At 35.0% G+C, this 27,981-nt stretch overlaps 2 protein-coding genes across 2 annotated transcripts in view; one reads left to right on the top strand and one right to left on the bottom strand.

Annotated features, from left to right (window-relative positions):
• The window catches only part of LOC136828055 (titin-like), an 85,637-nt gene that overhangs the window by 17,832 nt on the left and 39,824 nt on the right, over positions 1-27,981 (top strand). The gene's annotated exons all lie outside the window — the stretch shown is intronic.
• LOC136827762 (ice-structuring protein 4-like) lies at positions 7,007-7,369 on the bottom strand. The gene has a single exon (XM_067085224.1). It carries the CDS (start codon positions 7,367-7,369, stop codon positions 7,007-7,009), a length of 363 nt encoding a protein of 120 aa, XP_066941325.1.

Genomic DNA, 27,981 nt, shown 5'->3' with positions numbered 1-27,981 from the left:
CTACTTTACTTCATCTTGTCCATGAACAAAGCTCTGGGCTTTGCATTTTGTGGTATTTCAACCACTAGCCCACGAGGTCTCGTTATATACACACACACACACACACACACACATATATATATATATATATATATATATATATATATATATATATATATATATATATATATATATATATATATATATATATAATATATATATATATGTATGTGTATTATATATATATATATGTATATGTATACGTATTTACAGGAAAGTAATATGCTCCCAGTTTCCCTCTACATACAAAAAAAAAAAAAAATTGTAAATGTTGTTTTCAGCAAAGTCCACTTCTCTTGTGTAGTAAGTCAGCGAGCCAATTCACTGTGCTGCTACACGTAAAAATGAATATTATTTTACTCTCAGAGGTGATGAACTGACTTTTAAAAATGAACTTTAATGCGTTTCATGCTTACCGTAGCAGAAATACGACAGTAATATGTAAATTGCATCAGTATTTTTTTTTTTTACATTTATTTTGGTTTCTTGAATGAAATTCACGGATGGCGTCATTGTCATGCAAAGTATGTATGTAATGGGTTACTGATTGAATTTCTGTTCTGATTTTTGAGAGGGAGTAATCAGTAAAGGGAGAAACAATGTTTTTAAGTAGGGAGGAGAAAAACAAAATTAAAAAGAGAGAAGAAACTAAATCTTATTTGAAATTTCATCAAATGAAGTTGTAAAATCATATGTTATAGGAAAATATTAAAGTGGAAAAATAGACACTTGCGTGTGTATGTCTAAGCAAAAGAGATAAATAATTTTTTATAAGCGTAAAAGGCTGGTTTTACAACAGTGAAAAGGGGAGAGAGAGAGAGAGAGCGAGAGAGATGGATGATTAGTAAGCAGGAAAGACTGATGTTACAACAGAAACGAGAAAGAGAGAGAGAGAGAGAGGACTTGTTAGTTAGCTTGGTCGCAGAAGGCACCAACTGGCAATTGTTTTATTAGTGAAAGACGCGACAGATGGTGGAAATGTCTCACCCACCCCAGGACCTTTGCAACCGAGATAGTAACTCTCTCTCTCTCTCTCTCTCTCTCTCTCTCTCTCTCTCTCTCTCTCTCGTGCTTCATTCTTCATCGCTTTTCACCTGTCAGGGTTCTTTCCAGAACGTATGATAGCCTGCAGTTCTAAAGAAAGCAGATTTGCTGACTTTTGCGTATAATATTTTAGTTTAGCTTTAAGGTTTTCAGTATTTGAGTGCTCGTAGTATACTTTATTTTATCTAAAAAGTTATTTATATATATATATATATATATATATATATATATATATATATATATATATATATGTATATATAGAGATAGAGAGAGAGAGAGAGAGAGAGAGAGAGAGAGAGAGTTGTCCTTATCTTTCTGTTTGGGTTAGAGTCTAACCCAAACAGAAAGATAGTCTAACCGTTAGACTATACATTATGAGGATATGTGGAACTTATAAAGGGGCTGGAGATTCACACGGTGAAGCATTTGATTTGGTGAACAGTCTTATCATATCATTTTGGCCCACGTTACTTTGAAGTAGAAGCTAATATTACGTGTTGTAATATGTCTTAGGAAATAGTATCATTTGTAATAGATTCTATGTTTATTTATTGACATCCGTTTTACTCCTCCATTTCTCTCCTTCACTACTTAACAATGAAATAATTTAAGCGGTATCATCAAAGCATTACCACTGATATCATTGTTATTATGGCTATTATAATTTCATATACTATTGATAGTTACTTTATTACATTTATACTTCTTAGGGTTACTTTAAGCGGAAATATGATTTTGGCTCTTGATAACTTTGAATAAGAAAACATAAAAAAGAAAGAATCTTGGTAAAGATTTTCAACATACAATCACTCAACCAATGCTTGCTTCATAAACACTTTCTCAAGTTGCATCAATAAGATCTTACATAAAGTGATAAAAGTGGAAGATAAATTATATGCTTAGCGCGAGGTGTTAGTATAATAAGTAAAGGTTCGTGATTTTTATATTCAGTCGTGGCGGAATTATTATGAGATTGCGTTCAGTTTAACCAACTGTCGACTTCTTAGGTTCCTTACAGTCGATGTCAGTGACCCTGGTGTAATGCGACTCCAGATAACCTATACCCAATAAGAAGGTAAGTTCCTTGCTTAAAATTACATGGAAGATTGTGTCGTGAATACATATATTTATACTAGCTGACCAAACTGGCGCTGCTCGGGATAAATCTGAATGACAACCGATAAAATTCTCTCTCTCTCTCTCTCTCTCTCTCTCTCTCTCTTCCCTAACACCCCCTCTCTCTCTCTCTCTCTCACTTCCTCTCCCTCTCACTCTCTCTCTCTGTAACCCCCTTCCCAACCCCCACCCATCTGGTGCTATTGATGTCTTACCCCCGCAGTATTCTTTTCCAGATAGTAAGTCATATGTGTACCGAAATTAGGCATGATAAAATCGTAAAGTTTAATTAGTTACTAAGTCTACGGACAGAAACCGGCCCGTTTCAGGGAAACCATTCCCTTCCAACCCTCACCCCTTTTGGTACCCTTTGGTGCTAGTGATGTCATATATACCAAGTTTGGTTGGAATTGCTCAATGCGTTTCAGAGTTATGCTGGCAAATACACACACATACATACGTCCACTCTTATGTATATATATATAATAGTATATATATATATATATATATATATATATATATATATATATATATATATATATATATATATATATATATATGACACAATCTTCCATAAAATTTAGGTAAGGATCCACTGACTTATACATTATATATATATATATATATATATATATATATATATATATATATATATATATATATATATATATATATATATATATATACATACACATATACATATCATAAAAACGAGGGAATCATCATTAAAATCATAATGATTCCGGACATTGTAAACCCACACGGAAGTTCCAAAGATGGCAAATTGCACGCATCACTCAAAAGCTAAGTGTTTATTAGCTAGAATTACGTAACGCCTGGATAGGGATTTTAAAAGGCGACATTTGGGAATGATATTTTAGAGTCAATTGTGAGAAATTCCGGATTTATGATGAGTTTCCCGGTCGACTGGGTTCCAGTGACGTAATCTTCAGTGGAGTGTTCGGTTTGGAGAGTGGGAGCGGTAATAAATCAAATGAGAGAGGAAGATGAGAGGGAGGAACGGAGAGAGAGAGGGAGAGAGACTCAGAGACAGAGGAGGAATAGAGAAAGAGTGGGTGAGCAAGAAAGAGACAGACAGAGAGGGAAATGAAGGGAAGAATGAGAGATGGAAACGAGGAAGTAAATTAAGAGAAAATTAGATTAAGCGAGAAATAAGGAATGAGAGAGGAATACGTATAGAGAATGTCAACTCTTTCATATTGTTATCAGATAAACCAGACATAAGGACAGTCATTTAATATGAATATAGAATAAAAACAAAACAATGAGAGAGAGAGAGAAAGAGTGAAATGAAGGGAAGAATGAAAGGGAGAGACGAGCAAATAAAGTAAGAGTAAATGTGATTAAGAGAGAAAAAAGGAATGAGAGAGGTATACATAAATACACACACATATATATATATATGTATAAATATATGTATAAATATATGTATATATACATACATATATATACATAGAGAGAGAAGGAAAGCCATGTCGGTTCTTTCATACCATTTTCAGATAAACCAGATTTAAGAAGAATCAGTCAATATAAATGCAGAAAAGACTAAGAGAGAGAGAGAGAGAGAATGGGGAGGGTGCAAGAAGAAAGCACAATTAACCATAAACCTTGGAAGTGGAGAAAGCCAAAGAGAGAGAAAAAAGAATTAATGTTCACTCAGTAATGTCAGATATGGATTAATGAATGTTTTCTCTGGGGTGTTTAGAACAGAGCTTTCACCTTATTTATGATGTGTATGTTGTTCGCGATTGCATGCGCACATTCGTCAATCGTCTGCGCATGTGAACATATGTGCGTACGAGTTTGTGTGCGCGTGTGTGGGCGCACCATATGGACGAAAGCATTTCCTATTCTTGTCAAGAAAATAGTTTAGACTTTTCTTCCTTGGTGGCTGTTATTACGCCATCTTGTTTTTATTTATTTGTTTTTCTTCTATTTTTGTTGGAGAATGTTTTAATATCGCGTGTAAAGATGTGCTGGTGTCCAGAATTGTTGCAGTGTTTATGAGCTAGATTTATATTTTTAGCTTTCTTTTTTCATGAAGTGGTGAGGATGACGAGATAGCCATTTTAGGAAATTGTATTTTTATTTATTTATTTATTATTATTATTTTTTTTTTTGTGGGGCCGGGAGTGCTAGGTCCAAATATCGTCTGTACTTTCATTGTCTACTAATTATTCCGTGTATAGGCCTTTTTGTAATTTTTTGTCTTTCTCATGCTGGTTTATCTCTATTTTTCTCAGATTTTCATTATTTTTTCTTATTGTTCCATTTCTCCTTCATTCCATGGGCTTTTATCATGATGGATTTCATATATTACTTAATTTTAATCTTATTCTGCTTTTATGACTTTATTAAAGTCTTTCCAAGGACTGCAGATCACGTTCAGAAAATCGATTTGTTTTTTCTGGCTAGTCGTATGCAGTGTATCATCCTTCCTATTATTCTTACTTTATGTAGCCCTATTTTCATTCAGTGTGTCTATGTATTTTGTTTTGCCGTTTATTATTATTTTTTTACCTTATTTTTAAGGATCAATATTTATTTCTCTTGTAGCTTCGTTGTAACAAATATTTGCTTCCCCAAGGAGAAACCATTTTAGTTCCTAAAATGCATTTATACATAGTCTGTTGATCTGATGAGTCCAGAAGTTCACGCCAGGCTTCTTGTATCCTTCAGCACTACTACATTTAGGGGCTAACTGTCAGCAAGGGCCCGTGCTGACATACATCAGCTTAATCTAAACCAACCAACCAACCAACCCTTATGCATACATGATTAACCCTTTCCTCTGCCTCCTACACATACACACACACACACACACACACACACATATATATATATATATATATATATATATATATATATATATATATATATATATATATATATATATATATACAGAGAGAAAGAGAGAGGTGTTGGAAGATCTTTTGCTTGAAGTATACCATTTCAGAAGTTTCTACCTCCTAGTATTCATGCAATTGCCTGTTTAAAAATTTCCTGACTTTTCTCTATTGTATCATTAATTTTCTTGAAAATGCCGTGACGTCTTTATTTCTTTAAACTAACTTCAAATTTCCTCATATTTTTTACTTAAATCTTTCGTAAAATGTCTTTAAGTCTTTAAAAATTCACGTTTCATGTTTTCAGTTTTTTTTAAATGCTTAAATATTTATCATTGATATTAATTTTCTGCTCATGATCGTAATGACTACTATGATTGTTCATTGGTTTTGCTACTGTTGTTGCTATAATCATATGATCATAACTACTACTATGATTGTTGAATGTTATTGCTACTGTTGTAGCTGTAATCATATGATCATAATTACTATTATGATTGTTGATTGTTTTTACTACTGTTGTCGCTATAATCATATGATCATAATTACTACTATGATTGTCGATTGTTTTTGCTACTGTTGTCGCTATAATCATATGATCATAATTGCTACTACGATTGTTGATTGTTTTTGCTAGTGTTGTCTTTATAATCCTCGTCATTGTTGAATGTTTTTGCTACTGTTTTAGAAATAATCAGTAAATCAACATGTTTTTACTGCTGTCGCTATAATCCTGTAATTGTTTGATAGAGACAAAGTCATTAGTCCGCCCTGTGTAATTGGCTAAAGACCTCTAACGAAGAGAGAGAGAGAGAGAGAGAGAGAGAGAGAGAGAGAGAGAGAGAGAGAGAGAGAACAACCACTTAATATCTCTGCCTCCTACCTCCCTCCGCTCATTCGCCTGAGGTCAGTGACCATCGGTGGCACCCGAACAATAAGGCGCTGCTAAAAAAGAAAGTGTAAATACTATGATGAGTAATTATGGTAATGTTCTAATTACTTGAGATCTAATCACACAAGTGAATTAGAATGCGTGAAGGGTGTGATATGCAAGGGTTCACATGGAATATAATTATATATATGTATATATATATATATATATATATATATATATATATATATATATATATATATAGAGAGAGAGAGAGAGAGAGAGAGAGAGAGAGAGAGAGAGAGAGAGAGAAGATTACAATTTTTAGAAAGGTTAATGAAAAAAAAAAACAGCAAGACACTCCAGAAACCGTCAAGTTCCAAAAAATTTTTACGCCTTTGGAAAATAATTACTTGACGCATTATCAACATTTTTTTTTTTCTTCGCGAATGGCAGTCATGTTACGCTCAAGCCGTGAACCACATTTTTGCCCAACAGCAACGAAAAGGAGTGAAAAAGTATGTAGAAAAAATTATATTTCAGGAGAAAACGAATTTGCCTAAAATCCACAGTTGCGAAAGCCCCTTGAGGTCATTTTTTGTTAGGACTGTGGTCTTGCTCAACTAAAAAGAATTTGAATCATGAGAAATATGTTGAAAATGGAAATATGGTGCTGGTACTGAAATATATAAAGTGTGGCTTTCTTTAAAAAAAAAATTGGAACCAGAGAAAATTAAGAGAGAAACAGAGAGGGTTGTGTTACGTTAATCAAGAGCATGACGAATTTATTTACACAGCGCGGGCTACAAGATGTGAGGCTTCAAAAAACAATTACCAATAAAATACTTGTTAACATACAATGCGTTAAACGAACTTGACTTCCTGAAGAAGAACCAGCAGCAGAGGAAACAGCATAAACAGCAGTATGATTAGTAACAGCAACAGCAGAACTAGCAGTAACAACGAACGCAGCGCCATCAGATTGGTTGGCTTAGGCACTTGCTTAAGACCAGTATAGATGGCAGAGGCAGTAGCAGCAGTAGCAGTAAAACCTGAGAAAATGTCACCTTTATTGGCAATAACAAGAGTTAGTATCAGCTGCAGCAGCAGTAACAGCTGAGGTAATTGTTGGAGAAGTAGTAACAACATAGGCAGTACCAGCAGTAACAGTTGAGACCACATCAGCTGTATCAGCAGTAACAAAAGAGGTAGTAGCAGCTGTGGCGCTAGTAACAGCGGAGGCAGCACAAGCAGCAGCATTATCAGTAAAGCCAGTAACAGATGTAGTAGCAGTAGCAGTAGGGGCAATACCAGCAGCTGCAGTGCCAGTAGAAGCACTACCAACTTTAGTAACAGCACAGGCAGTACCAGAAGTATCAGCAGCGTCAACAAAAAGCAATACGAGCTCAAGTAGCAGCAATGGCCTAGGCATTACCAGCAGCAGAAGTAAAAGCCGAGGCCAAAAGCACCAGAACAGCAGTACCATCAGAAAAAGCTCCAGCGCACTTGGTCATCACAGCAATCATAAGAACAAATCACGCTAGGGCAGACAACGAGCTTTGCCTAGCGTGACGCAAGAGGGGCTATCACGATTGCTATCATAATTACGGACGTAAATACTTGCCGGAATACCAGAAGGGAGGGGAAAGAATGTGCCGAGTGGTAATTACTTCCCAGACGTAATATCCCCCGATAATTAGAACCCGAAAGGGCTTAGATACGGAGCACGTCATGATAATTGCGGGAATCGATTGATGAGGTATTGGGCTGGTGGTTTTGCACTTACGGAGAGGTGGCTGGTTTCATTCTTAATGTAGGTAAAAGTTACAAATCACTGTCTTGCGGAACTGGCTCCATAAGGTCGTTAAAAGATGGGTAATATTCTGTTGTTAGTTTACAGTGGTTTTCAGAAATTGTATTTTATGTATTTTTTTTATTCTAGTTATTGTAGAAAATACGATATTCTCCGGAGTCTCATGAAACTTTTCCTCTTTGTTTTAACCTTTTCAGTTTTTCTCTTTCCTCTTAAACCAGATTAGATTAACAGACATATTACGAATATAGAGAAGGAAAATAAATAGATTCTTGTTATTTAAGGGGACCGAGATGGGCAAGAAAAGACTTAATGCATTCACTTTTTTTAAAAGGGTAACTGATAATTGTAGTACAGAGAACAACAGAGAGTTGCAGGTATAAATGTATAATGGACTCAAGAACCTGGTTGATTCTTGAGTTTATAACCTCACAGTTGTAGTCTTTTGACTAAATACACATACTCTCTAATGTAGAGTTTTCGTTTTTTTATCTTTATTTTCATGGTACACTGAGATGATATTACTATAGTGTATCCTCAGATCAGGTGTACCTTCATTGTACATCCTTTATTGGAGTGTGGTCCCATGCTGGAAGACGCCAAGTCTAAACGTGGAGTTTATTACCCGTAAAATTATCGGTGTTTCCCACAAAAATATGTGTATACACATTTGAAATAATGGGACATTCGTTAAATCATGTTAACTTGGTTTCCAAGATATTGGTGAGTGCGGTAATATACCTTTATATAACAAAATTGAAGTGAATTTCCCACAGTAAGATCGTTAAGTAACGAATGCTTCCATGCTTGAGTAACTGAAGCGAATTTAGGCTATTTGTTCTGAAGAGGTTATTTGAATGAGAATTGTCTTAAAGCTTGCATTCAGAGTATATAACCTCATTTATTGTATTTTAATGCTCCGTGTCTTAATGTATGCTAAAAAGGCAAAATATCGTTGATCTATACCTGTCTGATAATGATGGGTTCACATGAAGATTTTTTTTTACATGAAATTAGTAGCTACGGTAATTCATCCCAATGTATTTAAAACTATTAAATAGATAGAATACTTATAGGTTGATATATATTGTACTAAAAGTCCGCACATTTTGTTGGTAAAGCGTATCTAATCATGATAAATGAAAACCTAAATGATTACAGTACAGATAAGACTATTGTTATAGACTTAAGAAAACGAATTACGGAGATACTGGATCCTTTCACGACGAGGGGAGTTTAACAACTGATGGGATCCAATTCTTGCTGATACTTTCGTAACCACAATTCGAACAATTTTAAACTCGTTAATCCTAGTACCGTGAATTACGCTCTGAAGAATTTTAAATGTTTTAATTAAGTTTGCAATCAGTCGTCTTTTGCCTCGCCGGCGGAGAAAAGGGGAAACATTGCGTTGTTGAGAGCAGAAGTATGGCGTTGATGCAACACATTAGCCAACGCGTAGACCGAGGTTTATTGCAGCTTACTGGATTGTGTGGGGGGCGCGACTAGCATTCTTTTATTGGATTACAAGAAAGGAAGATCGCAGCCGGTGTGTTTGAAAGGCAGAGGGTAAATGTTTGCGGGGGATAGGATGTGGTTTGGTTCCTGCTGAACCAGGTAAGTGGAACACGCGACAGATGGCGTCTCTGCTGCTCTGCTCTCTCGAATCGAGCACCAGGAAGAGGCGCCGACGAGCGGGAGAGAGCAGGGTGGGGTGCTTTACTTTCAGGACTCTCCCTCTCCCCACCCCCTCTCTCTCTCTCTCTCTCTCTCTCTCTCTCTCTCTCTCTCTCTCTCATTGTTCATAAGGTATTATATATGTCTGAAAGGTTTTATTTATACGTCTGGGTTCGAAGCCTCCCCCATCTCTCTCTCTCTCTCTCTCTCTCTCTCTCTCAATCTTTAAGGTATTATGCCTGTTTGAAAGATTTATATATATATATATATATATATATATATATATATATATATATATATATATATATATATATATATATATATATATATATATTCTAGGTTCTGAAACCTCTCTCTCTCTCTCTCTCTCTCTCTCTCTCTCTCTCTCTCTCTCTCTCTCTCTCTCTCTCTCTCTCTCCATTAAAACATCAGATGATTATTGATTAGTCTTTTCTATAAATATTGAATGGTTCTCACATTTACGTCTATTAATAATATTGTTTTTGATTTCCACATAAATTCTTAACCTGACACGCCATTCTCTCTCTCTCTCTCTCTCTCTCTCTCTCTCTCTCTCTCTCTCTCTCTCTCGCGCGCGATTTACGCGATTTACATATGTATTCAAGTTTTCACTTTGTGGACAACGTTAATGACAGAAAATGACAGCATTTAGCCGCTTTATTTCCTCGCGGGAACTATTATTATCATCTCTGCTTCTGAGAATTTTCCTTCCTCTTTGTTGTAGTTGAAGAATTAATCTTCCATAAATTTATTTTCCTCTTGCATTTATCTCTATAAAAATCTGTTTGCCAGTTATTTATAGTTGTCATACTTTAGGTGTATTTTACCTACTACACACAGCGTATATTGCTTATGTAAGATTAAGTTTGCATCAAATGTAATTTTATATAATTACCCGGGTGTATATATAAAATGAAACTCTGGTCATTTCTCTTTTGAAGATTGGACACATGTCTTTTTTAATCATAAGTATTTAAAAAAATGACTCTATTTATGGATCTTCTTTATATTAACTTTTTATCTTATTACCTATTAGGCTATGTCAGCTTACTTTTACTCTTTCACAATCTTTGACTTTCTCATTTCTGTATCCCGTAAAGCTAATGTGTAATTTGTTCATTTGTTCTCATAATTCATATCAACAACGATGTGCAATAAATAAGAATCTTTTCCAATCTCTGGAATGTTCTTTTTGCTTCCTTATTTATCTGTTTTTCTAATAACTGATCTTCTCTTTCTGTATTTCCCATTACCATCTGTAGCTTCTTTCGAATGAACACCATATTCTTCGGAAGCTTGAATTTCAAGTCAGTGGCCCCTTTGGTGGGCTTGTTCCATACGAATAGGGTTCATCTTCTGAATAATAATAATAATAATAATAAAAATTTTTCGAAAATTTACAGGTAGGATCTGTCATTTAGAGCCGAACCTCGCTTTTTTTTTTTTTACCTTCTCCCCTTTCTGTTCTTTTCCTTATTTTTTATTAGAACTGAGCTATGTAAGGAAACCAGGCTTCCATCCCATCATTGGTCTCAACTTTCAAAAACAGATTGATATCTAGTGTTTGCATCTAGGCATAATGCATTATCAGCTGGTCAGTGAATATTGATTTAACTGATTTACTGACGAAATTATTCAACCCCAGAGAATTTTGTCAGCAGATCGCTAAAGTCAATACTCATTGATTTATTTAAATAAATTATCTTTTAAGTCAAATGAGATCTGTGTCAATGACCTAGGTACTTGTAATAGAAGGTAAGCCTAAATTGATCGGTTAGCAAGTCAAAGGGGAGATATTAGAAAAACATTATAAAACTTAACGTTAGATTAAATTCTCTCTCTCTCTCTCTCTCTCTCTCTCTCTCTCTCTCTCTCTCTCTCTCTCTCTCTCTCTCTATTCTATATCTCCGTTTAAGGTGCTATATCTGGCCGAAAGATTTCATTTATATTTCTACAATGTTCACAATCCATATCTGTGTGTGTGTGTGTAAAAGAAGACAGTTGTTTATAGTTAAATTATTGTCCTCTTATAAGAGTATAGGGAAGAGGAATAATGGAGAATTATAATTGATCAAATGAAAAAAAGCGAAAATGCCATTAGACTCTGTGTCCAAACGAAGTAGATCATAATAGCAATGACTGTTTTTTCTTTTTTTTAAACAGAAAATAGGCCAACAAGCCAAAGGTTTCCGGAAGTTTTTCCTACCCGGAAGTACAAAGAATGAAAAAAATTAGTAAAAGAAAAAATCCCTGTGGCCTGAAACAGAGCTTCTGGCAAAAGGCCAAGTAGACGGGCCTGGTATTGGGAGGTAAAATGATTTTCTCATTTCCATGCCAGTAGGTGTGCTGCGGTTTTCCGTACTCTGAAATCCAAGTCTTTAGTGGTTATATTTATGACGTGATTCGTTTTTTCCTTTGCTTTCATGCATGTAGTTTAAGGTCGTATGGATGCTTGATTTAGGTCTAATTTAGGTCTGATTGGTGGAGAAGCATACTGAGCTTAGTGGTGATGGTGGTTGTATGAATTAGACCTGCATTGAACGGCCATACGATCCTTATCGAATATTCCTGAAAGTTATACATAAAATATATACATACACACATATATATATATTATATTTATATATATATATGTATATATATATATATATTTTATCACATCACGTGTGATGTATTTTTTCACATCAGACATACACAAACTACAAATGTCGTTTTAATATCAATTCGCTACTTCAGGAATATCACCGAAGGGGAATTATTTGTCACTTTGGTTATATTCCTGAGATAGCTTTTGTAGCAATGTTAATGATATATATATATATATATATATATATATATATATATATATATATATATATTTATATGTATATATATATATGTATATATATACATATATATATATTTATATATATACACATACATACATACAAACAAATTTACACATATATAATACACACTTGTACAATCACCAACAAAGATTTAATGGATTTTTGGAGGAGGAAGATGAGGGGAAGGGGTAAACTGATCTGATAACAAAAGAAGTGTTTGTGGGGGGGGGTTGAGGTCTAATCTTGGTGGCCACGCCACGGATATACGGCGATGGGCCGTCATTCAAGACAGTACGGTGCAGGTGAAAGTTATTCCCAGGACCTGTTAGCCCCTTGTTACGTCGTCCACATGGTTGAAAATCTCCAAGAAAACCCCAGTCATTATTACTCCTCAATTAAAGCGTCTCAGTTTTGAACATTGTCCAATTGCTCACAAGACTCCTTCACACTCAGCTGAGTTGATAGCGATAAATCTGCTTCTGCGTGTTAATGAACACATTCCTTTGACAGCTAGACTGGTATTTGGGTAATCTGTCTTAACTTAATTATGTAATTATTTGATATTAATCTCGCTCAGAGGTTAATTAGTGAAGTAAATCGTAAACGTTCGTGCTACAGTATAACATAAGGCCTTCTAAAGTCAGTCGACAGAATGTATAATTTATTCCATGCTATTTTTCGGGCACCTTCTCGTGTAGGCCTAACGTTTTTCTAAATTCATATTTTGAAATGTTAATGGTGGCATTCTGACACTATTGTAGATGTAGATTAAGCGCAGAATAGACATTACAGTATATCGATTAACATGAGCTTTAGGTCTCAATCATTTGTTTTCATGGGTTGCATGTCACATGCAAATTATTGTTTTGTTTCCGGTACTTTGCTCAGCATTGATTTTTCTCTCTCTGAGAGTCATTGTTACTCATTCTTACGCCTGTGTATTGATTGTATATTTTCATCGTTCTTGCCGTTTACGAAATTATCCGTTGTTTGGACACACATATGCAGTATATATTTTAAGTTCCGTGTTTTTCCTTTTTTTTTTTTAGGTACACGTTTGGTGCAGTTAATTAAATGTTGACCATTTAGTGTAATTGATCGTGATTTTTTTTCAAGTCTGAAAACATTTAAGTTTTCCCCTCGGTATCGCGATTGTTAGTTTGTGTTGATATTTCCGCCATTAAATACAAGACGGTTGCAGGTTTCTTCACGAGTACCGTGTGTTTGCTGCTTCTGAATTAAGATAAATGTTGGATGGCTTTCCCTTCTCTCTCTCTCTCTCTCTCTCTCTCTCTCTCTCTCTCTCTCTCTCTCTCTCGTGCGAATGTTTAGCGATAATTTTTGAAATTTTCCAATAGTTTCGTAAAAATCAGTTTCTGTAGATTACTCGGTGTTGAGCAAATGCTCAATACTATTATTATAATTATTATTATTATTATTATTATTATTATTATTATTATTATTATTATTTATTATTATTATTACTATATCGATAGGTAATAAACTAAAAACTTTGTTATTCATTAATTGAAAGCAGCAGTTAAAGGCATTTTCCCTAGTTTGCTCTCTCTCTCTCTCTCTCTCTCTCTCTCTCTCTCTCTCTCTCTCTCTCTCTCTCTCTCTCTGTCAAACAGCTTAGTAGCTGTCTTCCAGTCATCAGGTAGACCGATGCTGGCTGTTGGCCAATACGCAACAAGTGCTATTATTTATGCGATTTCACTAAAAGCTCCCCAAGTACTTATAGATACATTTTCAATGGTCCAGTTGCTTTATTAGTATCGAGAGTTTTAGTACCATAAGGGCTTTCACTTTTATGAATTTGTAGAAAATTGATAAGTTTGAGTTAATATATATTTGTATATATACAATATATATATATATATATATATATATATATATATATATATATATATATATATATATATATATATATATATATATATATATATTAGTAGTAATCACCTTCCCTTTTGTTTACCACTTGTATCTGTTAAATTTTATTCTCTACAACTTTTTATCCTCACGTAATATTCTCCTAAAATACTTCTCCTTTGAGCACCCCAACTAACACTCGATCCAGACCTTTTTTTTTTTTTTTTTCAAAAAGCGATACCTCAAAGAACAGTAAAGAAAAGGAAAGCAAAGGAAATGGAACAAATTAATAATTGTATCTAAGGTAGAAATTCCCTTATGTGTAGCATTCTCTTACTGTCTTTATTGTAGCAACTGTAAGAGACTTCTAATATAATAATGATAATAATAATTTAAAACTCTTTATTGATTAGAACCGCATTTAAAAACACATGTATATTTTCATACAGTTTCTATCTATTTATCTCTCTATATATCTATGAATCATAGGGCAGTGGTTCGGATTCCACAATAAGCTGTAGGTCCCGTTGCTAGGTAACCAATTGGTTCTTAGCCACGTAAAATAAGTCTAATCCTTCGGGCCAGCCCTAGGAGAGCTGTTAATCAGCTCAGTGGTCTGGTTAAACTAAGGTATACTTACTTTATAGGGCAGTGGGGTATCCTTTCTCTACTGATGGAATTTCTAGAGAACCATGGGGAGTTAGCTATAAAACGAAGTTTTATGTATTGACCAAGATTCTAAATGAATATTAGTGATTAGTGATCTTTTTTTATTGGTAAATTGCTATTATTCACTTAGTTTCTTCAGATCGCATTTATAAATCTATGAATAATCGATGCTCGGCTGCCCTATAAATGCTGTGATTAGTTGTTATACCAGTCGCTTTAAGAATTGACTTTTTTCCCTTCCTCTTCATTTCGTTAGATATTTCGACCTGCCTTTCTGTTAAAAGATGTTTCCACTTTGTTGGTTGGCTTGTTTAGGTAAAGTTGGCCATATACCAATTCATACCCTTGTCTGATGGCTGCCTGGAAATGTGGTTAGATGTTAAAGGGTAAAAAGGTTGTTTTGTTATTATTATTATTATTATTATTATTACTGTCATTACCATTATTGTGAATACTATTTTTCATCCTTCTTCAACAGCTGTGTGGGTATTGCCGATTTATGATTTTTTATCATGTTTTTCATGTGTCTGTATTGTGTATGTTATTTCTCTATTTTGTGTATTCCATGTATATGGCCTTGAGCTGAAATAAAGGATATTATTATTATTATTATTATTATTATTATTATTATTATTATTATTATTATTATTAAAAGCCTGGTCGTCTCTTTAAGATTAGTCCACCAGCAGGTTTTCCGTGAAGTGACTGAACTCGTTTTGTAAGCTGATGTTCGTCACTGTCTCTTAGAAAAATGGGAGGTGAGGAAGATTTGGGTTTTCTGCATTTTTGGTGCACATTCCTCTCTTGTGGTGAGTACCTCAGCGCTTCGGTGCAGAACAGATGTCCACCCCTCTGGGAGTTTGGCGCCTTTTCCTCGACATTCTTCATAACATTTTCTCTCATTTGTTGTTGTTGGTTTCTTCACTTTGTTTATTCACTTTTCATTGTGGTACGTATGCGCCTGATAAGTGTCTGTTCTTGTAATGTTTGAGGTAATTATCTTCTGATAGATGATATGCAGTTTTGTTCTGCAACTTAAAATATATCTTTCGTCTGGAGGAGTTTGGGTGAAAATACATTTTCTCTCTTTATCATTCTCTTTACGTATCCGGTTTTCGTCTCCCTTTACTGCAGTTCAAGTACTTGCATGACGAAATTCTGTGTCACGTGAATACTTTATACTTTTTTTAGCTGTTTCGTATTAAATTGCTAATACTGTAGAAAAATAAACTTTACGCGCATTCAGGCGAACGACTTCCATTTTGACACCAATATTAATCAATCGTGCAAAGCGTGTAGGCAAGAGGCCATTATCAATTGTTCAGTTATTTATTTAGTTAATGTATTTGCATATTTGGTTCTGCCTTGAATTGGAATTAATGAATTTATTCAGTAGTTTGTTGTCTGTACATTTAATCATTTAGTTATTTCTTGTTGTTAGAGGACCAGTTTAATTAAGTATCTAACCCTATGGTTCACCATAAAGATAGCGAATGGGTGTGCCCCACTCCTAGCTCCTTCATTGTGCTTAATCTCCCACATTTCCATTCAGTGATTATGAAGAGGTATTTTCTTTACCTCAACCGGGCCACTGGCTTCATCCCGTCGCACGAGTTCTAAACATCCATTAAATGAAGTTGCTACACAGTACTTATTTCTTTTGATTGAAGGCCTAAGGGGCTCGCAACCTAATGCCTTTATCCAGCCTAGGCTTGAAGGAAACAGGGATTTATAAAAGGAAAGAGGAATTGAAAGAAACAGATGAGATTATCGGGATGGGAAATTAGAGAGGCTTGAGAAATGAGAAAGAAGGGAAGTAAGAAATGGAAGTGAAAAAGATGGAGAAATTAACTGAAAGGAAAATTAAGACAGGAGAAAATTAGAAGGAAATGGAAATGCCGAAGAGAGAGATATATATTTTTCTATTTTTATAAGACTAAAAATTAAAGGAAAGTGGTAAGATTGGAAGATTAAACGAATAATTTTAAATGAGAGAGAGAGAGAGAGAGAGAGAGAGAGAGAGAGAGAGAGAGAGAGAGAGAGAGAGAGAGAGAGAGAACTTTTGATAGAAAGGGAAAAGTTTCAGTTGATGATCCAGGTAGTTGAGGAAAGTAAGCAGTTGTATCTCAGTTTAGACACAGTTGCGTAGTTTTATGTGGTAACATTAACAAAACATGAAACCAATTTGTTGACGGTCGGCAGCAGAGAATGTCTTTCTTTCAAGCACACACACGCATATACACTTACAAAACACACACACACACACACACACACGCACACATATACTGTATATGTATACATACATTATATGTATATATTGTATATATATATATTTTTATATATATATATATATATATATATATATATATATTTACTTATATATATATATATATATATATATATATATATATATATTCAGCCATAGGCCTTATTTTCCTGTGGCCTTAGCTGAATATATTGTCAATACGCTATTTGTGACATGTACATATGTGTGCGCGCGTGTGCACACGAGCCACGAACATACTCACTCAAACATTTACCTATCCACGAAAGTACAGTAAGAAACGCTCTTGCACAATGAAATATACGTACCATACATCTTCCTTAACCGCAGTGGTATATCTTTTACATGGAAAAAAAAGTATGTCAGGTTTACTAACGGAAATAAACCGACGAATCATTTGGCAATACCCGCGGGAAGAGGACGGTTATTATAAGAGCTGTATAGAAGATAATTCCCCTTCTTGCGAAGCTGGTATGACCGCAACACGTTCTTAGAATCGAAACAAAAAAACGCAATATTTTTTTACGTCATAAAAGCAACGCGGTTTTCTTTATACATTTCCGCTTGTAATTGGCGAGTTCTTCGTTTCCTTTGTAGTTATGTGTTGCCATTTTTCTAATTCATCTTATCTTTGTTTTTCTTTTTTCATCATTATTTTTATTTTCCCCATTTGGTTTTATTTAGCCCTTTTTAGTCTTATTTTCGGTCTTTACCTTTTGTGTATTTTAAATTTTTATTCATGTTTTTTGTAGTTTTTTTTATTCATTGCTGCTTATATTTATATGTATATTCATCTCCGCTGATTTACATTTCTCTCTCTCTCTCTCTCTCTCTCTCTCTCTCTCTCTCTCTCTCTCTCTCTCTCTCTCTCTTTATGAAAATCGCCATGTAACCGTAAATCAGTCTAATCTGTTGAACTTTTCCTTGAAAGTGGGTAATTTTCCGTTTTATAATAATAATAATAATAATAATAATAATAATAATAATAATAATAATAATTCTGCCTTCGCATAATATTAAAACTCAGCTACGATTCTGATTAGTATTTTCCTTCCACTGTTTCTCTCATATTTTACGAATCTTAGAATCCTTGATGTACTTTTTCTATCATTTCAAAATCTTATGATTTAATATTTAGTCAGTTCTGCAAGTTGAGGAAATGACGTAGCGAAGAATATGACGAAAAAATCCGACAGATGTGATGATATAGGTAAGTTAGAATGACTGGTTTTCAAGTCTTACTTCAGACGTCACCAATGATTTTTATTTTTTCAGAAATGATATAATAACAGTTTTATGGGTTCGTAAGATATTTTTTCTTATATATATATATATATATATATATATATATATATATATATATATATATATATATATATATATATATAATTATTATATATAATCACACATATACATATGCTCCACACATAATTGTGTGTTGATATTTCTAACATATTTATATATGTGTATGTAAGTATGTATGTATGCATGTATATAGATACGGTATATATATGTGTGTGTATATATATATATATATATTTGTATATATATTTAGATATATATGCATTATATGTGTGTATTTGAGAATGTATGTAAACATGAGACCTTTGCATAGCATACAATAAATAAACATGCCTTCAAATCCCGCATTAAAATAAAGTTCCTTTCTAACAAGTCTATTCCAGAACATCCCAACCACCCGATCTGTCAAAACAAATAGCATCCCACTCTCTCGCCCTCTCCCTCACCGGACAAAAAATCTCCCTGCATCATTAAATGAACTACGTACACAGAAATCCCCGTCTGTCTCTGCTGCCTCACTTTCACTAATCCGTGACAGAGAAGATGAGGACGAAGAGGTGGAGGAGGGGGAGGAGTAGGAGGAGGATGGGAGCGAACACCTAAAATCTCGCAGAGAGCGCCATCTGTCGCCCAGGTGTCAGGATTTTATGGACTTCCGACGCGTGTAAATGTCGTTTTCTCGGCTTTATGGGGTCAGTGTAATTTGTTATTTGTTTTTTTATTTTTTTTTATTCGTTGCCTCTTGATAAGTTGTAAATCACCCGGTTTTATTTATCGGTGGGGAGTGCAGAGTCATCGCTTAATTTGAAAAAGACATTAGGCGACGTGATAAGTCTAATTTATTGTTAGTTTGTTATTTATTTGACGTTAATCGTCTCGATTTGCTTAATGGTACGAAGCTCCGAGAGCCATTTAATGTGAAAGTGGGATTAAGCTATTAATTTTCAAATTATTCTTTGACAGTCTTAAATTGTCCTGTAGAATGTCAGTTACTGACCATAAATCCTTAGGTTTGCTACTAGAATAATTATTCGTTTTTGATGAAGTTATTCTTTAGAGGTAGCCTTAATCGCTTTTAGTTTTCTGTATAAGAAAACTATTGTGATGGCTTTGTCTGACCGCCCGCGTTTCCTTTGTCCGTCCTCAGATCTTAAAAACTACTGAGGCTAGAGGGCTGCAAATTGCTATGTTGATCCTCCACCCACCAGTCATCAAACATACCTAATTGCAACCCTCTAGCGTCAGTAGCTTTTATTTTCTTTAGGGTTGAAGTCAACCATAATCGTGCTTCTGGCACCGATACAGGTACCAACAACACAGGCCACCACCGGACCGTGGCTGAGTTTCATGGGCCGCGCCTAAGAATTTTATGGGCCGTGGCTGAGGCCACCACCATACCGTGGCTGAGTTTCATGGGCCGCGGCTGAAAGTTTCTTCGGCGCATTTTTTACTTGTATATTTTAGCAAGACATGAAGGTAAGATTATCTCCATATGGATATACAATTATAAAATATATGATTTAGGCGATTTTTGGAAACACCGTTTCCCTTATAAATAATTGTTGATTATTATCGATTTTTGACGATGAATTACAAAATCATCCGTTTTTTGGTACTTATTAACATATTTAATCAATAATTTTAAACGATTTTGGATTAATATCGATTTTAGACGACGTATTGCAGAGTGATTCTTTATTGCCATTTTTTATTCAACACTTCTTATTCGTCTCTTTTGGTGAAAGAGTAATAAAGTTATACATTTTATGAACCATATTGAGCAAAATCTCTCCCATTAATATTTTAAATATCAGTTTTAGACAAAGAACATCACTCTTTCTTTTTACTTCGTCCGACTAAATAGGCGCAAATAGTCTGTTGTGTCGTTTAATTACCAATAAATGTTGCTACTTGTGTTCGACTAGAATATTAAAATGTCATTTGGGTTATTGATGAATCTTGAGGTTGATTTGTAATGGTTCGGGATCCGCTGCAGATGGTAGCTTTTAGAAGGCTTTTTTGTTTTAATATCACTTTTACTGTACAGAGAATATTTTCTACTTAAACACGCACACACAGATACATACATACACATATATAAATACATTATATATATATATATATATATATATATATATATATATATATATATACATTTTATATATATACTATATATATATATATATATATATATATATACATTTTTATATATATACTGTATATTATGTAATGTATATACATATATATACAGTATGTGTATGTACATGTATATATACATACACATATATACTGTATATATATATGTATATATGTATAACGGGATCATCAATTTTGTGGTCATGTTACACGTCTCACCATGAAGAGGGCCAGGGATCGATCCCGAGGGGAGGAACAGACATTCATGGCAAGTTCAGTTAAAATCTAATTATGCGTCTGTTAACTTGAGCAGTGAATTATATATATCTGGTAGTTAGTTCGGCTGTGGTGGGTGGCAGCTGCATCTCGAAATATTTCCTGCAAACCAGATGTGAAGTGCGCTTGAATTCCCCTTTATATAAGAAACACGGTATATGTGTATATATATATATATATATATATATATATATATATATATATATGTATATGTATTTATGTGTGTATTATATAATATATATATATATATATATATATATATATATATATATATATATATATATATATATATATATATATGTGTGTGTGTGTGTGTGTGTGTGTGTGTGTGTGTGTAGAGAGAGAGAGAGAGAGAGAGAGAGAGAGAGAGAAATAATTGAAACAAATCATCCAGAATTCGATTGCTTGACAGTGCCACATCACCTCGCAAAAGCAAGTAAAATAATTGTGACAACTACACGCAGATAACATAATAAGCATCTATCATGACATATTTACAGGAAATCGGAATGACTGGAAAGAATTAGAAATAACTTGGTCACAAAAACTTATCAGCAAAATAAGAGAATGAATCACGTATGATATTACCAGTGAAAGGGAAACAAAGGGGACAGTCATGATAAACAACTGCTATTAGATCTGGGAGTGAAATGACCTCCATTCTAGGCAGGCAAGTAGAACATCATTTCGAATTCCACGCTAACCAGAAGGTTTCTCCGTCTACCTTGAAAAAATTAACGGCTTCGGACTCTCTCTCTCTCTCTCTCTCTCTCTCTCTCTCTCTCTCTCTCTCTCTCTCTCTCTCTCTCTCTGCAGTAAACTAGTTAAAAAAGTATACGAACTTTGTATGGTTGGTTTGAAACTGAATGACATACTATGCATATAAAATTATGTTAATTATGACGGGGCGAAAAAATATTTATTTTAATTGCCACTTTAAAGACGGTGTCACACACCAAGTTGTGTATCAACTAGGCCACTATTTTTCGTTCTGATGCGGAATTCATGGGCGTTTAACATTGAGAATTTATTTTTCACCATTAAGAGAAAAATATTAGTTACCCGTTGCGAAGGTTGGTGGCGAGATGCTAAAAAATGGCAGAAAACTTGGCCGCATGCTGGACCGCCTGTAACTGTGAATGTACTACATTTATCAGTTTTTGCAAGTTCATGCTTTTTTTTAGGTCCGTTTCATATGATTATCTCATCTTGATAAAAATTATAAATCTTAATCAGTGTACTTTCTGTTGGCTGGACGCTAAGTCGGGATTTTTCAGTGACGTAATTCTAGAACTGTCATTGTTGTGCCTCATGCAATCTAAACAGCGTTTCTGATTAGAGACAAGAAATTGCATCCCTAATAGACGGCAGTGCGAGTTACGAAACAATAACAGGAAAAAAGTACAAGGACAAAAAAGAATCATTTTGCGTGTAACTGGTTATTTAACTACTTAACGTAAATCGTATTTAGCGTTAAGAGCCTAGTGTAGATACACTCAGCTGAGTTCATCAAAATTAAGGTCTTAGAAAATTATAAATGGACGTAGCTCTGTAGCAGTATACCTGAGCTTTAGCTTATCACAGTTTTCGTTTTCGAATATGGTAGATACACAAGAATTTTTATTTTTTTTTTTTTTTTGCAGAAATTGTTAATAACGATGCTACTTTTGATAAATCCTTTAGGCAGTAATTAACTAATATAAAAATGAAATATACAATAAGAAATCCACATTTCAAAACAATAACCAGTAAAAACCAGCGTCTGCGTTTTAGCTGTTGTAAGCGCATAGCACGTGGAAGACGACTTGGGAGAAAACAATAAATAAAAAAATAAATAAACCGATAAATAGATAAATAAGTAAATAAACAAATAAATGAATGTACCGATAATGAAAAAGAAATGCCTCATGTCAGTGGTTAGCTTGACAAAAGAAATATATGACAGTACTGCCCTAAATTGGAAAACTGCAGTATCTGCAAAATTTTCGAAATTGAGATATGCCACCTGTTGGGCTCGTGAAACACTAATACACAGGGTACTGCAGTTTCAGAATGATTCTTCAATGCTTTCCACAAGTATTTAGGGGATAGCATTTGCAGTATCTGCAAAATCAGTAGTAAGGCAATAGAGTGTCTACCATTTTTCTCAGTTTTGTATTTTCTAGATACTGCAGTCTGTCATTTTAGGGCAGATTATTGTTTGCATCAAGATATTACAAATCTACATTTCACTGAAAGCATTAAACAGCAGCAGGTATCCTGCTTGCTTTCTTTTCAAGAGGGATTTCTCGTTATGCACTCAGAAGTTCTGTCTCTCTCCTGTCAAATAATTTGTACCTTTCTTTGACGGCACTAACAACACAAGGTATCTTCAAGGCCCTTTAATGAAAGATCTCACGTTATCAACACGTAGAAATTTTCATTTGTTTTGACGCTGTTTTTCAGAATCCTTTTGTAAATGCTATGTGTCTGACACCGTTTGGCTATTTTTGTAAAATATGGAAGATTAAAGCGAGTATCACAGTCGCAGATAACAGTAATTACTCCCTGCATGATAACGTTGTAATTTCTCGAGCTTCCACCAGATGGCCCGTGCCGTTCATAGACCCGGGAGAATGACGAAATTATTCATTGTTGCGTGCTGGTTTTTTATTTTTGTAATTTTTGCAAGCGTTGTTTCTTGTAAATGCTAATTCGGGATAGCCGTTGCAGTGTTTTCTTTTTGTTCTGAGACATTATTTCACATATTTCACTTTTAATTGTCCAGGTGCCTGTCACCCGCAAAAACCGCCCACCAGAATGTATGTCTGGCTGTAAACGCTCTCCATAATAAATTATTTGACTCCCCGAAGCCATTTAACACATACCGAATGCTTGGTAGAATCCAAAGCAGGTTGTTTATGCAGTTAACTAAAATGTAGACTATATCTGTGTGCACGGGACTATCAGTCCTTAACTTACTGTAAGATTTTGACGACGATGAGTTTCAAGTTGTTTTGCTGCTCTCTCTCTCTTTTTTACGTTATGGTGAACGCGGTGGCTGGTGGGATGGGCAACCTAATATTCTCAACTGAATCAAGTCTGACGGGAATGTAAAAGAGTGGGGATTTCAGGCAGTTAAGCAAAGCAAAAGGGGGACTTGAGCACACGTGCTTTGAAACATCAGGATTAGTCCAATGAAACATGAAATTTCATTTTACGTCGATTATAAGATCATATGCGATCAAATAAATATCTCCGGACATAAGAATTTAAATATTTTGAAATAAAATTATATCTCCTTGGCAAGAGGCCTCTGAAACTTCTCTTCACTATCACCAGTTAATACTGTATTGTCTGCAAACATCTGTCACCGCCCTATGCTGTGATGGACAGCGAAAGTGACAATGAGCGCTCGTATGTACGACCTTTATTACTTTCAATATCTTGCACGTAATGTCTGGTCGAATTTTTCTAAGTAATCAGCGGAGCATTACTAGTATTTTTCCAAAATTTATCCCAGGAATGAATATGGCAAAGCGGCGGTAAGAGGAGCTACAATGGTTGCTTTGGTAGTTATAAGAAACCGAGGAGGATTAGAAAGCGTGTTATTTTTTAAATAGAAATGTTGATACTTTCATTGCAGTGATTCTCTTCTGTGCCAGCTGTGTTAGACTACAGGATACTCTGAAGAGCTCGATCCAGTGCTAGCATAAGGCAGGCTTAAGTAACAACAGCTACAAGAAGACACAAAAACATAAAGTTGAAGGCTTGTCCTCCTTGGTTGTGAAGTCTGGAGGTTGTACCTTGCTAATACACCCTTTTTTCCTTGCCCTCAGGGCAAGGGCTCGTGTTGGTACAAAGCCGATTCATTCTAAACCAGGCCACTTCAACCTTAAAGGGTTTTCTCCATATTTTGGTCGTTAAGTCTGCAAAGTTGCTGCCTTATCGAACTCTCTTTTCGACGATTTGGTAACGAATGAATGCTAGCGAGTTTAATCAATTTTACGAAAGTTGATCACTAGTTTTTATTCTCTCCCATTTTTTCTCTCATTGGCATCGTTATCTTCGCGACATTTCCATATTTATTATTGATCGTATTTCAGATGAAATACATACCCAGCGGGATATTAAATTAAAAGCATATTTTCTCCGAAAATATTGGGAATAAATTAGTTCCTTCTCGTGAAGAAAAATCCGATGAGCTAGTCTATTATTTTTGGTTTAACTGTCTTAGTAAACAGTTTTGTTAATTTTAGTGTTCTGTAAAAGAAAAGTATTGAGATGGCTATTTTTCTGTCCGTCCGCACTTTTTCGGCCCGCCCTCAGATCTTAAAAACTACTGACGCTAGAGGGCTGCAAATTGGTATGTTGATCATCCACCCTCCAATCACCAAACATACTAAATTGCAGCCCTCTAGCCTTAGTACTTTTTACTCTATTTAAGGTTAAAGTTAGCCTTAATCGTGAGTATGGCAACGTTATAGGACAGGCCACCACCGGCCCGTGGCTGAAAGTTTCATGGGCTGCGGCTCATGCAGCATTATATGCTGTACAGAAAACTCGATTGCGCCGAAGAAACTTCTGCTCAATTTTTACTTGTTTTGTTTTCGTCTGTATATTCAGTTTCACGTCCACTTGTGATCGCATTTTCGTGTCACATATATGGACTTTTAAACTGCTGAATCTTACTAGATAAGTGTCCTGCTTTCGTCTCTTCATAAAAATGTTTGCTTATTCTAAATTATAATGATCATATGATTCATAAATGACCCTTTACAAAGTTCACGAGTAAATTATTATTATGAAATAATGTATACTAATTAGATAGCAAATACTGACCATATATCGCTACCAAACTGACTCTCTATATGTGTATAAATGTATGCGTTTTTGTGTTTTATGTTCTTCGAATTTCAGTTTTTCAAGATTAAGAAATGCCAAATCTCTCTGGAATCTTTTAATACGTTCCTTCTTGCGTGACGTCTGTATTTTACAATATAGAAAAGAAGACACTGATTACTTGATGCAAAGTTTTTTGGAAAGACGATACAAGGTGTCAGAGAACGTTGACATTGTAAGATGAAATTCATATGCTGAATTGTAATCCTTGGTTTCTACCTACGGCAATTATTATGACTGAAATCTTTCGTTATCTTAGTCGTAATATTTTAAAAATGTAGGTCGAGGCTGTTAAGTTAAGTATTCCTTAGTTTTACCAGACCACTGCGCTGATTAACAGCTCTCCTAGGGCTGGCCCGAAGGATTAGACTTATTTTACGTGGCTAAGAACCAGTTGGTTACTTAGCAACGGGACCTACAGCTTATTGTGGAATCCGAACCACATTATAGGGGCCTGAGCGAGTGCTAGCCCACAACTCTACCGACTCTCCCAACGAAGAACTGGGCGAGGCTGTTGATCCAATGGTTTTTAAATTCGCTTAACGTAAAATAGAAACGAAAACTGTGGATCTCCGGTTGAGAAAAATGTAATTATTTTAGAATATCCGTTTTCCACCCAAATGTCTTTTAACTAGATGAACGTTATACAAGATATCCTCTGGGATGTATAATGGCGTGAATGGTGATAATAATAAGTAAGGGTTTGCATGATTCAGGGAAATAGAATATAAAGTACTGTGCTAAAAACAACACGAAAACCAGTCCACCTTTCTGAAACAGCAAATTAGAACGCTCTTCAAAGCCGCGACCTTTGAACAAAAGGAGAACCAATTTCCTTATTTCCTTCAGAGCCGTAAACCAAACATCACAAGAACCGCCTGGGACTTGGTACAACGAAATCATGTAACCCAGAAGTGAAAGTTTTCAAAAGGGCTTTAGCGCAAGTGGCTGCGCATTTGTTATCATCGCGACGTAGAGTAGTCATGATAAGACAGATGGCGTAGTGCGCGGGAAAACGAGCCTCCGTGGACCCAACATCTGTTGATTATGAAAAGGGAACAATATTTTCTTTATGTTGTTCATGATATTGGCATATGATTGGATGATGAGATGGCTTAATATAATAGTCAATTTTTATAGTCATATTGTCAGATTGTTCACATGACATATCGTCATGAGTCATCATCCGTTGCCAGATGCACGATTAATCTAAACAAACATGAAGTTCATAGGCAGGCTTACTCAGGTTAGAAGACCTATATTTAAAAAATCGTAAGAAAATGTAGAGCTATTATCTGGCTTAATATGATAGTCAACTTTGATAGTCATACTGTCAGTGTTCGCATGACATATCGTCGTCCGTTGCCAAATGCACGATTAATCTAAACAAACATGAAGTTCATAGGCAGGCTTACTCAAAATAGAAAGCCTATATGTGAAACATCATAAGAAAATATAAATCTATTATCTTTCATTTCACCCCGAAGTGAAATCCAAAGCTGGTAAACCCTGACTCAAGTCCCTGTAGAGGCCTTCGGGATGGGGAGCCAACTACCCTCACCCGAAAGCCAAAGAGAATAGGCTTCCAAAATCCAGGAATCTTTTCTGCTGTTCCAGATGGATTAAGAAAGGTCGATCTTACGGCTCTCAGTTACTAAGTGGGCACCTCCTGGTATTTAAACTTGGTTTACCAAGGGCCACTTAAGTGCCATCAAGATGTGAAAGTCATCAGTGCAACAGATGCGGTGCTTTGCTATTTATTTAGGCTGAAAGGGGAGGTAATGGGTTAAGGCCAAGGGTGAAACCGACTGAAGTATGAGAGAGAGAGAGAGAGAGAGAGGTTGCAGTGGTTGACTGCATCAAATACGCTTTAATTGAAATACAGAGAGAGAGAGAGGGAGAGAATGGGGAGACGAGTAACCTAGAGAAAGAAATGTATCGGACTAATGTGTGTGAGAGAGAGAGAGAGAGAGAGGTTGTACTTGGTGACTATCAAATATGCTTTAATTGAAATAGAGAGAGAGTGGGGGAAACTAGAGAATGACCTAGAGAAAGAAGAAATCCATCGGAGCAAATTTATTCAATTTTTTTGCTTTTCACGAAATTTACCTTTTGTATACATTTAGTGTTGTAAACTAATAAGAATTGCATGCTATTTTACCTCAAGACAGATGGCAGTTCCTTCAGTCAACTGCTTACCAGTCAATTATCTTCAGTTCCAGAACAATTCTAAGTTTGGGGTGAGAATTGCATTGAGTCACGATGAGAATATGAGAATTCTTGAA

The sequence above is a fragment of the Macrobrachium rosenbergii genome, chromosome 42 (genome assembly GCF_040412425.1).
Source record: "Macrobrachium rosenbergii isolate ZJJX-2024 chromosome 42, ASM4041242v1, whole genome shotgun sequence".
Taxonomy (NCBI): Eukaryota; Metazoa; Arthropoda; class Malacostraca; order Decapoda; family Palaemonidae; genus Macrobrachium; species Macrobrachium rosenbergii.
The sequence above is the reverse complement of the archived record's forward strand: the minus strand, read 5'-3'. Positions and strand labels throughout refer to the sequence as shown.

What these genes read in the sequence shown, in the direction of transcription:
- LOC136827762 (XM_067085224.1), bottom strand. Translation starts at nt 7,369, where the DNA reads ATGCCTAGGCCATTGCTGCTACTTGAGCTCGTATTGCTTTTTGTTGAC.